Consider the following 16,357-nt stretch of genomic DNA (forward strand, 5'->3'; position numbering starts at 1 on the left):
TGGTGATGAGGCTTTACTCCTCTAAAGCACAGCCAATTAATGACCATGATTGCTTAGGTGCACAATGATTTGATAGTGAATCAGGAAGGGGAGGTTGAACAGCAACATTAACATTGTTACATGGCCAGTAGATACGTCACAGCCGATATAGTTAGTGTAAAATCTGTATTGTAGAGCTAAAATTCATACAATTGTACATATGTGAGTGAGTAGCACTGGTTCTATAACAATACAGAAGTTACCAGTGCAAAAAATAAAAATACATGAATCTGGAACTTGAATATCTAAATGCTATAACAAAACAGCAAAAGGCACCTACTAAAGGTACCCATACATCTAGCGATTTTGGTGGCCGATGGACCTAGAGACAGATTGGAGAGAGATTTGTTGGCATCTATAAACTGCAGGCGGATTCCCAATTGGTTTCATTATGAAATCTTTTGGGAATTGGCCTCGTGACATTGCCTCCGTTCCCCCGGCCTCATCCCCTGAAATGTTAGATTTGTAATACTTTATCTGTCAGCTGTCCCCTACTGTGTCCACACTCTTCTTCCTCATTGGTGTGCCACCTGGTTATGGCCTGACTGGTAAAGTATTAATGCACAGGCACTAGGAGGTCCAAGTAACATTTGGGGGGACATGGGCGGAGGATTCAGCCAAGTTCATTCTTTGCTATTATCGTACGCCGTTATCAATGATAACAGCATGTTGACCCAAGATTTTTCATCATGTCTGATTGATACATGCAGTCAATTTCGGCCTCGAATCATGGATCCGGTGTGCTCTTGGCGGCACAGATTTTCATCTGATTCAATAATTATTATTATTATTGATTTATAAAGCGCCAGTATATTACATGGCACGCGAATTGGATGGTCGATTGGCCGCCATGTCAAGAGATGTATGGCCAACTTTAGACAGAATATCAGCATGGTTTTATCAACTAGATAAACATTAATCATTGTTCAGAAGCATCACTAAAATAGTAGGCCCTGGAAGTGTCCTCATGTCTTTTTTTAGATTATGATAAGCTTGCATAAGTAAACTGGAGAGCCAACCATGAACTTTGCACAGTAGTTATTGTTGTGTATTTATAAAGCACTATTCCATAGCACAAAGTACATAGTTCTTTCAGTAACTGTCCATCAGAAGAGCTCACAGGAGGAGTAGGGGAACACTTGCCATGATACAGCACTCCAGATATCTCGGTGACACAGCAGAGAGTGTTGAAACCATTGTGCATACAGTAGATTCTTGGCAGAGATGGCCTCATACAGCCACTTTGGTCGAGAACCATCTAGTGAGTGTAACAGGCTTAATCCCTTCCTTAGTTGTACAGTACATTCATGTTTGTATTGTAGTGGTCTTTAAGATTGCAAAAATGCAGGAGTCGTATGAATTAATTTTACCTACCTGGTGGTGGCTGTTCATTCATTATAACCAGAGATGCTGGTGTAGGCCTTCTTTTTCTGATCTAGCAGTAATAAAAGAGCATAAAAGATAGAATAAAAATCAAAACTAATATTATAAATATTTTTTGTTGTTTTACAGAAATGTAAAATGATGGTTAATATCAGGGCTCATATCCAGCTCCCGATCATGTGACATGCATTGGGAGCTGGAGGATGGCAGCACAGAGCATGTGGCTGCTAGGGAGAAGGGGAGACACGATGAAACAACGGAGCAGGTAAATGTTATATCCCCAAAAAGAAATTCAATAGCGGGATGCACAAGTGTTTAGACTGTGATGTATGTAGATACGTACAGAGTGGTAACCGATTTTTTAACCACGATCAATCAAAAACTTTCTCCATTAATGATTATATATAGGGCTGCTCAAATCCGGGGATGGGAGATACCCGGATAATTGCTATCCGAATATCTCCCAGTAAACCTGTGCAGGGTGGGCGGGGGTGTCAATCTTACCTGTCTGACGTCTTCTTTGTCCGTCCCTCAGCGCCTCCCACGATGTGCTCCACGTGCGTCACGTGATTACAAACACTTCCTCCTTCAACCCGGAAGGAGGAAGTTTTTGTAATCACTTGACTGCCGCTTGGACCGCATCGTGGGAGGCGCCGAGGGACAGACCGAAGATGATGTCAGACAGGTGAGATTGACCCCCGCCCACCCTGCACAGGTAACTGGGAGATATCTGGATAAAACTATCCAGATGTCTCCCGGATCCGGATTTGAGCAGCCCTGATTATATATCTTGCACATCTACCAGAGTAATTTACCATATCAGATGTCCATGTGACCTAATCTATATTGGGAAAACATACAGATCGTTAAATACACGTATTGGAGAGCATATAGCCAATATCAAAAGTACCACTATTGATAAGAAAAAACTCAATCCGTTATCCCAGCACTTTAGAACTGTGCATAACGGAAATATATATCTGGGCTACGCTTCATGGGGATATGTAAATTAAATATCAGCCCCCGGCGGGGTGATTATGATAAACAGCTTTTATTGAAAGAGTCTAAATTCATATATGACTGTTGTGGTAGTTTGTCCCCACAGGGCTTAAACAAGGACTTGAACTTAAAAGTGTTCTTGTGACACCTTTATCCTCATTGCATCTCTGGACTGTCGCTAAGGTAAAGGCGTGTCTGTGATTTGTTTTTAAACTAAGTTCCTCTTGGCAATTATCCAAGCCTGCAGCGTGGTTGCTATGGCTATATAAGGACGCAACCACGCTGACGTCACGTCTGAGGAAGTCACGTGTTAGTGACGAAACACGTCACGTGAGGTCATACCCGGAAGCTTAGCCGCACTAACATTCCCCGTGCCTCCGCCACTCTTCCTCCCCCTCTTCCGCACACCAGACGCCGAAGTGGCCGCTCTATGGCAGCTATACTGGCCGGTCCAAGCACTCTGGATACGCCGCAGGAATAGAGCGGTTGGTTCCTCCTAGCTGGTGACACCCGCATCGCGGTCAAACCTGGCATACGTGAGTTCTCTGGTGCCCCATACAAAAGGGGTTTATGTGCATGAGGGGTTGAGGTTTGGCACTATATATAAATGTGTCTGTAATGAGGGCGTAAGTGTATTTTACACAGAGGCGTGCTGTTCATTGCAGCACACGGGTGGGAGTTTCTATACGTTGTACAGAAGAAAAACGCTGCTCCTGGGAATTACCTACTATCTGGCTATGCACTAAATTGGGCCCGAAGAGTGTTTCTGACATGTCAGTCCTGTTTTTTTCTGATAGGAGTGCACTCCTGATGGGACTGTGGGTTCCCTAATAGGCTCACGGTCAGGCTCAATTGCTTGTTTTTAAGGGGGGGTTGAATGTGTGATCACTTTTGATGTGCTTTTTCTACTTAATACATTTGTATTACTTTTTGTAACCAGCCTTTTGCTCCCTGTACCTTTTCTATGTGCAATTGTCCCTTTATGGGTGAGACAGGCTATATTTTAGGTTTTTGATATCCCGTACCCATCTTTTTATATATCTATAGAAGTGATTATTATGAGCACGGGACCAATAGAAAGCTAATACTGAAGTTGAGGGTGGGCCCTACGGGGCCCCTCTGGCCCAAGGGCCTCGATGCAGCCACAACCTTTGCACATCCTATTGCTACGCCCCTGATTTTAGCTATAGAGCCTGAAAAAGCATGCAGATCAGATGCTTCTGACTGAAGTGTGACTAGATTGGCCCGATGCTCGTTTCAGGTGTGTGATTCAGACAAAGAGATCAGAAGGATGCCAAGCAACTGGTGTTGTTGAAAGGGAAAGAAATATGACAATCTCTATATCCCTCTCGGTTCAAGTGTACTTTAAGATTACAAGATGGTCCTATTTACCATTACCCACTACATCTACTGTTAAACATCCTGCTTGTAAACTTCATACTTTTACAGTTAATCATCTCATACGTTTATTTTCAGTTCGGATGTGCTTTAATCTGGTACTCTGTAAGCAGAGAGTAAAAGCTTATCCTGTATATACAGTACTGCATACTAAATGATGACATTCCAGTATCCTAAAAGAGTTGACAAGTATCAGGTCAATTTCGAGCACACTAATGACTACGCGCACTAACACTTCAAGTTAAAAACTGTTGAAAGTACAGTACAATGATAAATAACTTGTCGATGGTTCTAAGACCACCTCAGTCAACTGCTCAAGACTTCAGGTGTACCGAAACAATTCAGTCCTTTCATACATAAGAAACTGCTGGATGTACAGTATACAAAAATAATATTAGCTCTACCAGAACCTTGCTTGATATATTTCCTCCTTAAGTGTTTAGTGTGAAGTTCAGATCATAAATCCTCAATAAGGAGGAATATAAGATACTAAGTGCTTTCAAATAAACCAGTATGTATGGAAAAATTCCACCGCAAGTGTTAAAATGACAGAGACTCTTCTTAGCAGATCATAGTTCATTTTAGTTTTCTTAAAAGTCATGTCAGAATCGCACATTCCAGGAGATATGCAAGTCATGAAACATAAATATAACACTTTGTGTCAGATCAGAGACTATAAATCATCTCAGTGCAAATGCCTGAACTGCTGTGATGAAAAACTTTCAGGAAGTTTTTGTCATGAGAAATAATATTGCATTCTTAAAAACAAAAGAGATTTGCAGGTTTGCTGGGGGCACATATGTGTTTACATATTAGCACATAACTCAGCAGACAGCTGACTTGCTGATAAGGAAAAGGATAGACTGTTCTCTGCAAACACACATAGGCCTAGTGCACACCAGAGCGTTTCTGCTGCGGTTTGCGATCTGCCTGCGGGTGCGGATCCGCTAGGGTAATGTATTTCAATGGGCTGGTGCACACCAGAGCGGGAGGCGTTTTGCAGAAACGCATACTCCCGGGCTGCAGCAGATTTTGGATTGCAGATGCGTTTCTGCCTCAATGTTAAGTATAGGAAAAACGCAAACCGCTCTGAAAAACGGCACTTCAGAGCGGTTTGTCAGGCGTTTTTTGTTACAGTAGCTGTTCAGTAACAGCTTTACTGTAACAATACATGACATCTACTACACCAAAACCCCTACACAAAACCGCAAAACGCTAGCTGAAACGCTACAGAAAAAGAAGAAAGGCCTAGTGCACACCGGAGCGTTTCCGCTGCGGTTTGCGATCTGCTTGCGGGTGCGGATCTGCTAGGGTAATGCATTTCAATGGGGTGGTGCACACCAGAGCGGGTGGCGTTTTGCAGAAACGCATACTCCCGGGCTGCAGCAGATTTTGGATTGCGGATGCGTTTCTGCCTCAATGTTAAGTATAGGAAAAACGCAAACCGCTCTGAAAAACGGCACTTCAGAGCGGTTTGCCAGGCGTTTTTTGTTACAGTAGCTGTTCAGTAACAGCTTTACTGTAACAATACATGAAATCTACTACACCAAAAACGCTACACAAAACCGCAAAACGCTAGCTGAAACGCTGCAGAAAAATAAGAAAAAGCGTTTCAAAATCTGCTAGCATTTTGCGGATCTGCTAGCGGATTTGGTGTGCACCAGGCCAAAAAGCGTTTCAAAATCTGCTAGCATTTTGCGGATCTGCTAGCGGTTTTTGGTGTGCACCAGCCCATAGGGTTGATTTCTCTGTCTTCCTTGTCTTCTGTGCAAGAGTTTTAGTCTGCTTTAAAATGAAGGCGATTTATGTCTAGACCAGGGGTGCCCCTTCGTCTCGCGAGCTACTTTAAAATTCGCAAAGGCCAGGAGATCTACCAACGATTCAAATGCTAAGCTTATCACTCCCCCCCCCCCCCCCCGTATAGGTTAGCTAGGTATATGTGCCTTTAGTATAGGTTAGCTAGGTATATGTACCTTCAGTATAGGTTAGCCAGGTATATGTGCAGTATAGGTTAGCCAGGTATATGTGCCTGCAGTATAGGTTAGCCAGGTATATGTGCCTGCAGTATAGGTTAGCCAGGTATATGTGCCTACAGTATAGGTTAGCCAGGTATATGTGCCTGCAGTATAGGTTAGCCAGGTATATGTGCCTACAGTATAGGTTAGCCAGGTATATGTGCCTACAGTATAGGTTAGCTAGGTATATGTGCCTACAGTATAGGTTAGCCAGGTATATGTGCCTGCAGTATAGGTTAGCCAGGTATATGTGCCTACAGTATAGGTTAGCTAGGTATATGTGCCTACAGTATAGGTTAGCCAGGTATATGTGCCTGCAGTATAGGTTAGCCAAGTATATGTGCCTACAGTATAGGTTAGCCAGGTATATGTGCCTACAGTATAGGTTAATCGCAATCTGTATTATATCTGCCCGCCTCTGGATTAACTGGTATATGTTTTTTTATATATATGGGGAGTCCTCTCCAGGTTAGAGGTCCATCACGCCTCAGCTGTCTGATCCAATGAAGAAAAAATTCCCGGCAGGACTCGACCCTTTAAAGTGCATATCAGTATTTATTGCATTATAATGGCAGCCGTACAACAGCAATGCAACAGCATGACGTTTCGGGCAAGAGCCCTTTATCAAATGCTGAAGTTCACATCCTTTTCACAAGCTTATATTACCATTCTAAATGACACACTCCCCTCTTGGGGGTGGGCACAATCCTTAAAGTTACACCCTATACAACATTCAAAATAACACACTCCCCTCTTGGGGGTGGGCTCAGTCCTTAAAGTTACAAGTCCCTAATTTGGGTAACAAGAAGAAAGCGCAGCAACCCTATTGAATAAAATTACAAAAAACATCTGAGGCTAAAATCCTCGTTCAACCCCCCTGGTGTCTGAGTCCCCAGCCTGTCCATCCAGCAAGCCTCCCTTCTTAAAAGGGTATTCCTATGATCCATCCCTTCACGATTCTGCACCACCTCCAGCACCTGCCATCTTAACTGTGTCACTCTATGGCGCAATTCTATAAAATGGCGCGCCAGTGGGGATTCTTTTTTCGTTTGTAAATCACCTTTTTTCTCCTTGGGGGGGTTTTGTATGTTACTTTTATGCTCATTGAGCCTAGTTTTTATCTCACGTGTGGTCTGGCCCACATAGGCCAGGCCACATGGACATTTAATAAGGTACACCACCCCCTTGGTATCACATGTGGCATAATGTTTAAGTGGGATAGAAATCCCTGAGCTAGGATGGTGTACAACGGGACCTTTTATGATACTATTACAATGTTGGCATCCTAAACAAGGATATGTCCCTGTTTTTTCTGGTCCTAAAAATCTTTGTTTTTTACCACCCGTGCGGCCTATATCTGCCCGCACTAGATGGTCCTTTATTGATTTACCACGTCTATACACGAATCTCGGTGGAGTCTTACAGATATGGACAAGCTGGGGGTCACTCTCTATAACTGGCCAAAACTTGTGGACTGCTTCCCGGAGAAACCTAGATCCACTCCCATAAGTAGTGATAAAATTTATTTCTCCTGACTCTGCATTGGTGTCAACTTTGCATTCTCTCAATGACCTCCTATCAAGTGCTAAGACCTCTGCTGCAATTTCTTTACATCTCTTCTCACTATAGCCTCTGGTGATGAAATCCTGTGTGAGCAGTTGTGCCTGTTCTAAATATAATTCATCGGTGGAGGTAATCCTCCTGGCCCTTACAAATTGACTCTTAGGGAGCCCCCGAATAAGTGGACGGGGATGACAGCTCTCCGCCATCAGGAAAGAGTTTTTATCAGTTGTCTTTCTGTATAAATTTGTTATCACCTCACTCTCCCCCTTCGTGATTTCGACATCCAAGAAATGCAATCTATGGGTGTCGTATTCCATCTTAAACTTTAATGTAGGATGCCTATGATTTAAAGACTGAAAGAACTGGCACAACTCCTCCTCACTCCCTCTCCAACAAAAGAATAAGTCATCAATAAATCTGCAGTACCCCAGGATGCGCCCCTGGGCGTCACCTCCCAAAATATGGGTATTCTCAAAATCTGACATGACGATATTAGCTACTGAAGGGGCATAAGGCGCCCCCATGGGCACACCCTGGGTCTGCAGATAAAACAAATCTCCAAATCTGAAATAAGAGTGAGTCAGACAAAATTCCAACATTGACATGATAAAAATGAGCATCTCATTTTTAACCCTTACATCTCCTCTCATCTTTTCTTGCACTGACTGTAAAGCCTCCAGGGTCGAGTCCTGCCGGGAATTTTTTCTTCATTGGACCTACAGTATAGGTTAGCCAGGTATATGTGCCTGCAGTATAGGTTAGCCAGGTATATGTGCCTGCAGTATAGGTTAGCCAGGTATATGTGCCTGCAGTATAGGTTAGCCAGGTATATGTGCCTGCAGTATAGGTTAGCCAGGTATATGTGCCTGCAGTATAAGTTAGCCAGGTATATGTGCCTGCAGTATAGGCTAGCCAGGTATATGTGCCTGCAGTATAAGTTAGCCAGGTATTTGTGCCTGCAGTATAAGTTAGCCAGGTATATGTGCCTGCAGTATAGGTTAGCCAGGTATATGTGCTCCAGTATAGGTTAGCCAGGTATATGTGCCTGCAGTATAGGTTAGCCAAGTATATGTGCCTGCAGTATAAGTTAGCCAGGTATATGTGCCTGCAGTATAAGTTAGCCAGGTATATGTGCCTGCAGTACAGGTTAGCCAGGTATATGTGCCTGCAGTATAGGTTAGCCAAGTATATGTGCCTACAGTATAGGTTAGCCAGGTATATGTGCCTGTAGTATAGGTTAGCCAGGTATATGTGCCTGCAGTATAGGTTAGCCAGGTATATGTGCCTGCAGTACAGGTTAGCCAGGTATATGTGCCTGCAGTATAGGTTAGCCAGGTATATGTGCCTGCAGTATAGGAGGTAGTACCTCAATCCGGCAGCTGAGGGTCCAGGGCAGCGTGCGAGTAAAGTGCCCACTGGCGACTGCGGGTTCAAGAGCGCTCTGGCGGGCTAAGGGGCAGCGGGCAGCATGCGAGTAACATGCCCTCCGGCGGCTGTGTGTCCAGGAGTGCTCTAGCGGGTTAAGGGGCGGCGGGCAGCGTGCGACGAGAGTGTTTAAAACGTGCCCGACGCCGCCCCCCAGCCATGACGTCGCAGCCGAGCCGCCTCTCTCCTCCCTCTCTCCTCGCCGCCTCTCACCTACCAGCATCCTTATTGGCCAGCGGCCGTCAGCAAAATGTGATGAGACGCGGCCAAGCGGCCATGTTCTACAGCTGCCGGCCTCAACATTTAATGAGACGCGGCCATGAGGCCGCGATCTACCGAGAAGGCGGTCGCGATCTACCGGTAGATTGAGATCGACCTGTTGGGCAGCCCTGGTCTAGACAAACTATGTCTTTGGCATGTAGAAAGAAGCAAGCACGCAAACACGCAAAGACAGTGGTGTTAGAAAATGTCAGAACATTTTATTTTTCATTATTTCATCATGAATATGCCTAAAACAAGGTTTGTTTTCTATGCAAGACCGAAAGCTGAATAATAACTTCACTTAAGAAATATGTTCAAAACATTATGTTTGTTTAAGAGGAAAAGGATCTAAGCTTCCAGATCTGTGTATGTCAAGAGTGTGTAAGCCTTTGCTGTCAGCAACTGGTGTGCCCTTTTTGGGCAAGAATAACCATAACTACGGTTTCCAAGAGTGATTAATCAGTACAGCATTTTTGCCCATTCCTCTTTAGTGAACCGCTTTAGCCTAGGGATATTAAGGACTTCATTGCATTACTTTCTCAATTCAGGTATTTCCACAACATTTCTGTAGGATTACAGTCAGGCTCAGTCACTCCAAAACATACGGTTTCATCTTCTTTAACATTTCCTTGGTAGCTAGACCAGTGCTTAACGTTTCCTGCATAACGGTTTCTGTTGAGGTGTGCTTCTCCGATGGAGACTATGAAATTTTCTTGAAGAATGTGTTGATACAATTCAAAATGCAGAGTCCCATAAGGTTCTGATCCATAGCCCTGAGCATGCAAGCCATGATACTGGCCCTGTCATGTTTTATGCTGGAATGCAGTATTGTCTTTGGCCCATCAATTTTTTTTTTTATTTAGGCCAGAAAGCTCTGCTATTAATTAATCAATCCACATGATATTCTTGATTATCCACATAAGTATTAGCTAACTCTATCAGGAAAATAATGTTTTTTTTGTTGATAGCAATGGGGTTCATTATGCAACCATGCCAAGTACACCATTGTTCGGTGTTCTCCTGATGAAGGACTCATAAACACTAACATTCACCAGCGCAAGAGAGTACCGTAATTTGGTGCCTTAAACCATCAGCCTAGAGTCCTGTTCCCAGAGTATAACCCTTTCTTGTTATGCTTTTTTTCAGTGGAATGACCACCAATACCTATTTTTTGGAGGTCTTCAAAAATCTACTGTGTTTGAGCCATAACACATTTCCACAACTGTGTGCTATGAAGATCAGACCTGGATATTGAAAACTCAGATTTCTGCAGTTTAAAAAAGACAGGGTAACACGCACCAACACCAGAGTAGACATAATTAAGACATCTAACTCAAATTTCCACTTCAGTTGGACTGGGGAATTCTAGAGGCTCCCATATTTTGCCACATCCAAAAATGATGGAACGTTCGCATCATTTTACTCAAATAAAGGGTTTCTGGATCTTACTTAATTGAGTCCTTATTATCTAGTTTTGGGACTTTCAAGATAGTGGTTTTGGTCGCATTTAGGATTTTTGGAGTCAAAACGGAGAAAAAGCGCACACTGTGATACTAGTAGGTGAGGGCTCTAGGCCCTATAGGAAAGGTTTCACCTGGTTGTCGAGGCTGGAGAACCCTATATAGGTTTGCCAGCTGTTCCGCTTGCGTCCCTCTTATCCCTAGGACCTCCTTTGCATGGATATCCTCACGGTCTTGGATGGTGATCCGGCCAGGATTCCACGGTGGTTATTTGGAACACGGTGCGTGTAAACGTTTTCTGCGCTCAGCCGGTACAAGCCCGATTCCCTGGCCATGAGTGTAGTAGGAGATAAAAACAGCTAGCAAAGCAAGGCGGTGTTAGCCGCAATGCTATGCAAAGTCTGTGTTTAAAAACTTTATTGCGACGCATTTCCCAGGGGAGCACCCCAACTTTATCAGGCATAAAAGAGATTTTTAGGATTTTTGGACAGACCCTATTTGACAGAAAAGAGAGCACTCTAAATGGATATTTGTGGTAGATCGCTTTTGTATTCTGTTGCAGAGAGGGGCTCCTTTTTTATAGGTATGAGCTGAATATTTAGCTGTTTAAGGCATGTATGCTCATATGTAGTGTTGGTGATCAAATTCGGCATAGCCGATTTGGAACAACCGAATACACCCAACTGACGCTGTTCAGCAATGAACAAGAGGACAGCGTCAGGAGGAGTTCACTTGTGAGTCACGTTGTGTTTCATGTAACTCTGATACTTACACTTAATCAGTTGGTAAGCATTAGTATGTGCTGGTATGTGTTTTTTCCATAGCAGTGCATTGTGAAAAAGATTTCAGTTAAAAAGTGTGAACCGTGCCTTAGAAAAACATGGGCATTACTTTGAAAATCAGTTTTCTTTCAGTTTTAACTAAGTGCAACTGATTAAGTGTAAAAGGGCCCTTATTCCTTTTGGTTGGATCATGCTTTGTTAGTAAACCATCCGATGTCTATACATAGCTATAGTCATAGATACATATTGCAATCCCTCCTCGCCACCAATGACTTTTCCTGTGTCGTGTTCTAGTCCCCTCCCCCAGCGTGCTGTATTATTAATTATATATTATTTGGATTGGTGTAAGAAAAAGCTGCCACTGTATTCCTCACACATGCAGTATGAGGGTTCACACTTATGTCGTGCATTGCATGCAGTGATGAAGGTTCACACTTATGACATGCAGAAATCATGCACATGCTTTTTTTTTACTTTGTTCGAAAGCGCATGGTTAAACAACATAGATAATGATTGTCAAAGGCATAACGACTGTTGTGTGCAGGAAAATGGTGCATGTAGCAAGTTTTTTTTCCCGCATGCAGCATTTAAATGTGAACAAGCCCATTAATTAACATGTACTGACAAACACCGTCTGGATGAAGAGTTGACTGTTGACAAAAAATTGTTTGAAAATCACATCTTCCTACTTTTTACACATTAAAAGATAATTTAACATATAAAGTTCGGTTATCAGAAATGTCACTCTCAGTAACACCCCCTCCCTGCCTGCTAGTACCTGCTCTCTTCTTTTCCACATCTGCAGGTCTTGGTGGCCGATGATCAGAACTGGTGATCAGAACTGCCAGGCCTTCCTTAGTTTGCATCCAGAACTAACATTCTATCCTGGCTGCTAGGTCTACTTTGTAGTAACAAATAGACCTCCCTTCCATTGAAATTAGTTGAAAGGTGATCTGTTTTCTGCTCAGCGGTGCCACCATGTGGCTTGATATACAGTATATAAAAAAAAAATCCTTTGCTTTTCAGATCACATGACCCCACGTTCTTGCATGTAAAGATGAGGTGGAAACAGATAGTGGGATTTTGGGTCATTCAGGAGGCAAAGGGAGGTATTTTGGATAACTGGCCTTTGTGAGAGCAGTTACCCTTTCAAGAAAATGCTTGGCTTTGCTGAACATTCATGTTAACAGAATAGCACAAATTTGAATTGGATTTTTGTGGTTTGTCTCTTCTTCAGCAAGTCTGTCTTAGTTCAAACCTTGAATCCTATAAGTGTACCTTCAAAATGCATCTTTTAAAACAAGCATACAGTCTGTCCTAGTGACTCTTCAGACATCTATACTCATCTTTCTCTTTCTCCTCCTACACCCGCTTTCTAAGAACCTTCTGCCTTTTCTGTTACAGCTTTTTTCTTTCCACACTTTATCTCAAATTTCCAACTCTACTATTCGGGCCTTTGCTGTACTGGTTCTACAGATACATGTGCTGGTATTGTTAGAGGTTCTTTGTATACTTTGCATTATTTTCTTGTATTGATGGATGTTTGTATTGTAATTGACATGATCCGTGTATGTGTTTGCAATCTGTACAGTGCTATGGAAGATGGATGCATTACAGAATAACAATGTTACTACACTGGTGTTCTCAAAGGCAGATAGATTATAATTGCACATTTGGCATTTATTCTTTGTATGTGGAGGGCTTTAAAGCTCTCAAGTTACCCAATGATTTTGATGGAGATACTCTAAGATCTGTTAAATAAGCATGTATCCCAAGTGAAGCCATTGCAACCCATTTCTTATTATTTACTGTTCTAGTTTTATCACTTGTTTGAAAACATTGGTAAAACTTTTAATTGTTGAATGTAACAGCTCGAAAACTTTAGAAGGTGTTTTATACCTCCCTTTGTGTTGGTCTCTTAAGCTAAGTACACACATGCGAGAATTGTCGCTTATCGGGAAACAATCTCTTGGGCTAACTGTGTGTTCTATTGCTATAGAGAGGGGCGGAGGCATGACAATCGGTAGAGGACAGATTGGCTTCAGATGTCATTGTGGGTTGAAAATAGCATTGCGATCGATCATGCTCGGACATGAAGGGTCATTAAAGATCCGACAGGATGGTTCCTCAATGATGCCTGTGCAAGATTGATCAGCTGTTGCTGTACACACATAACAATTGTCGGCTGAAACAGTCATTATCTGCCCTTTTGGCAGACGGTTATCGCATGTGTGTACGTAGCTTCACAGGGAGAGCTCAACTATTCTATTGTTTTTAAAGATAACATTATCTCTTGAGCTGTTAACCAAGCAACCTGTTTCTTCAATTATTTCTGACTTATTCCAATGATAATTAGCTAGACACATGGATTCAGAGAGATGTTAAATGCTTGCAGCGGAAAACATTTTAAGGATAAAACATTTTTAACGTGACAGATTTGAACCTTATTCAAAGCCCAATTCATTTACAATTACACTGCATGGTGCAAAGAAAAGAAAAAGAAGAAAAATATATGATTATGTCTAGGCATTCTATTAAATGTAATTCTATTTGTTCAAATGTCTACCACATATTTCACAAAAAGCTGAAACAGATTTGAAGTGACTGAAATGTAAACCACATTTACACCTACTAAACAGCATATGATGTGTACCATAAAGATGAAGCAATTAAACAGAATTCCAATAGATTCATTAAGAGTGGCCTCGTACTACATACATGTTGGTAAGATTTTGGCCATCACATTGTTACATGTGTGGCCTGCTTGAGAAAGATTATCCATCATATCTTCCGTAAAATCATCTTTTAAAACTAACATTACCAGAAAAAGTAGAACCGGAATTTCTCTTGATCAAAGAACATTTTTTTTTACGCCCATGTATCCATTTTGAAACATTTAAAAGATCCTATATGATCCCCATAATCCTTTCCTAGTCCTGCAGCATCATCTTACCATTAACTATCCTACAAGTAGTTTTTGAACATTCTCCAGTAAGAATACACTTCTTATGTTTGAAACAATTTTTCGCACCCTATATTCCTGTAAATGGCCATGTCAATGGGCAGCCTAAGAGCTCTTTTACACTCAATGCTTTTTAATGCGTTGCATTTTCTTTTTCCATACAAATACATTGAGAAAGGCTTCAGATTTTAAGCAAATCGTGTGAAAGAGGCCATGGGTAAACAGACACCTGACTGCTCATCAGTTGTCCTTTCAGTTACAACTGGTAGAAACTGATAGAATGTTAAAGAACCCTAAAGGGAAACAGTTCTATTAATAAACAACCTGGTTGGCATCCTCATGTGTCCTATAATCGCAAAAATCTTCCAAAATAAAAAGAGTAGAATTAAACATAAATGCACACAAATCACCATAGTGTAGTAGAGTTCTACAAAATGTTATTTACAGTAAGCACAATGTTTTTTTGTGTGTGTTATTTACTCCTAAATAAAAATAAATATTAAAAAAAAATTAGGGATTTTTTTTACCTGTTCTGAAGCTTCTGGGTCCAGCTGGCTCTGAAATAACGGAACAGAAAATTGTATCTTTTTGGGACTGTTTGGTTCCATGTTGCGTTAACAGCAGCCGGGAAAAAAAAAAAGACACCCCCAATACAGCCAAGAAGTCCAAAGGTTTTGCTGCTGGCACGCGCCTTTAAAGCGAGTCTCCACGCTATTTGACGATAGCTGTAGTTTCACTGTTATCAAGTGCTGCTGCATGAAATAAGCAACTCCCTTAATCCACATCAATAGCAGTTCTTGTAACTGGCTTCAGGTTTTTTTCCCCACCAGTCCTTCAGATCCTCTCCACACAAAGCCAAAGGAACAATGAGCTAATTGTGCACCAGTTTTGCTTCAGCACATGCCAGGGATTCACTCAGAGCCTAATTGAAAATGCAGCACTAGCCTTGAATGGCCCAGTGCCCTGGGATGTAGAGGAGGGGGGGGGGGGAGCAGATAGATCAACTGTACATTACTGTTGGTGTACTCACAAATGCAATATAAGCGTCCTCTGAGCATTACTGATGGACCATTAATATTTGATCACGACAATTCACAGAGTGAGAAGGCTCAGTAGTATCCTGCTAATATATATCAAGCTTACCACTATTAGCATACCCAGATGTTTTGACAAATAGCTTTGCTGTCTAGCGTACAAGGCAAACAAATTGGTATTAACTGACACTAACGCATCTGAATCATCCGTTAATCACAGACATCAGCCAGCTAGGTAAGTTCATTTGACATTTACTTCTAAAAATAGCGTAATACAGTGGCCAGTAGTCATTGGGGTTGAAATACAGTGGTTTGCAAAAGTATTCGGCCCCCGAAAGTTTTCCACATTTTGTCACATTACTGCCACAAACCTGAATCAATTCTATTAGAATTCCACATGAAAGACCAATACAAAGTGGTGTACACGTGAGAAGTGGAACGAAAATCATACATGATTCCATACATTTTGAAAAAAAAATTACTGCAAAGTGGGGTGTGCGTAATTATTCAGCCCCCGGAGTCAATACTTTGTAGAACCACCTTTTGCTGCAATTACAGCTGCCAGTCTTTTAGGGTATGTCTCTACCAGCTTTGCACATCAAGAGCTGAAATCCTTGCCGATTCTTCTTTGCAAAACAGCTCCAGCTCAGTCAGATTAGATGGACAGCATTTGTGAACAGCACTTTTCAGATCTTGCCACAGATTCTTGATTGGATTTAGATCTGGACTTTGACTGGGCCATTCTAACACATGGATACGTTTTGTTTTAAACCATTCCATTGTTGCCCTGGATTTATGTTTAGGGTCGTTGCCCTGCTGGAAGGTGAACCTCCGCCCCAGTCTCAAGTCTTTTGCAGACTCCAAGAGGTTTTCTTCCAAGATTGCCCTGTATTTGACTCCATCCATCTTCCCATCAACTCTGACCAGCTTCCCTGTCCCTGCTGAAGAGAAGAACCCGCAGAGCATGATGCTACCATCACCATATTTGACAGTGGGGATGGTGTGTTCAGAGTGATGTGCAGTGTTAGTTTTCCGC

General features: G+C 42.2%; 1 protein-coding gene across 3 annotated transcripts in view; it reads right to left on the minus strand.

The window, feature by feature from the left end:
• The window catches only part of PPP1R1C (protein phosphatase 1 regulatory inhibitor subunit 1C), a 75,176-nt gene extending 59,699 nt beyond the window's left edge, over positions 1-15,477 (minus strand). The window contains exons 1-2 of one of the 3 annotated variants that reach the window (XM_068247002.1): positions 15,431-15,477; positions 1,414-1,474 (exon numbers count right to left, since the gene is read on the minus strand). In XM_068247002.1, coding sequence (XP_068103103.1) covers positions 1,414-1,474; positions 15,431-15,442 — 73 coding nt within the window. In that variant the 5' untranslated portion in view covers positions 15,443-15,477. Of the gene's footprint in view, positions 1-1,413; positions 1,475-12,103; positions 12,184-14,814; positions 15,163-15,430 lie in introns of those variants that run through there. The other 2 variants (XM_068247000.1, XM_068247001.1) reach the window with 2 other exon arrangements.
• Positions 15,478-16,357: the final 880 nt, after the last annotated feature.

The sequence above is a fragment of the Hyperolius riggenbachi genome, chromosome 7, assembly GCF_040937935.1.
Source record: "Hyperolius riggenbachi isolate aHypRig1 chromosome 7, aHypRig1.pri, whole genome shotgun sequence".
NCBI classification, from domain to species: domain Eukaryota; kingdom Metazoa; phylum Chordata; class Amphibia; order Anura; family Hyperoliidae; genus Hyperolius; species Hyperolius riggenbachi.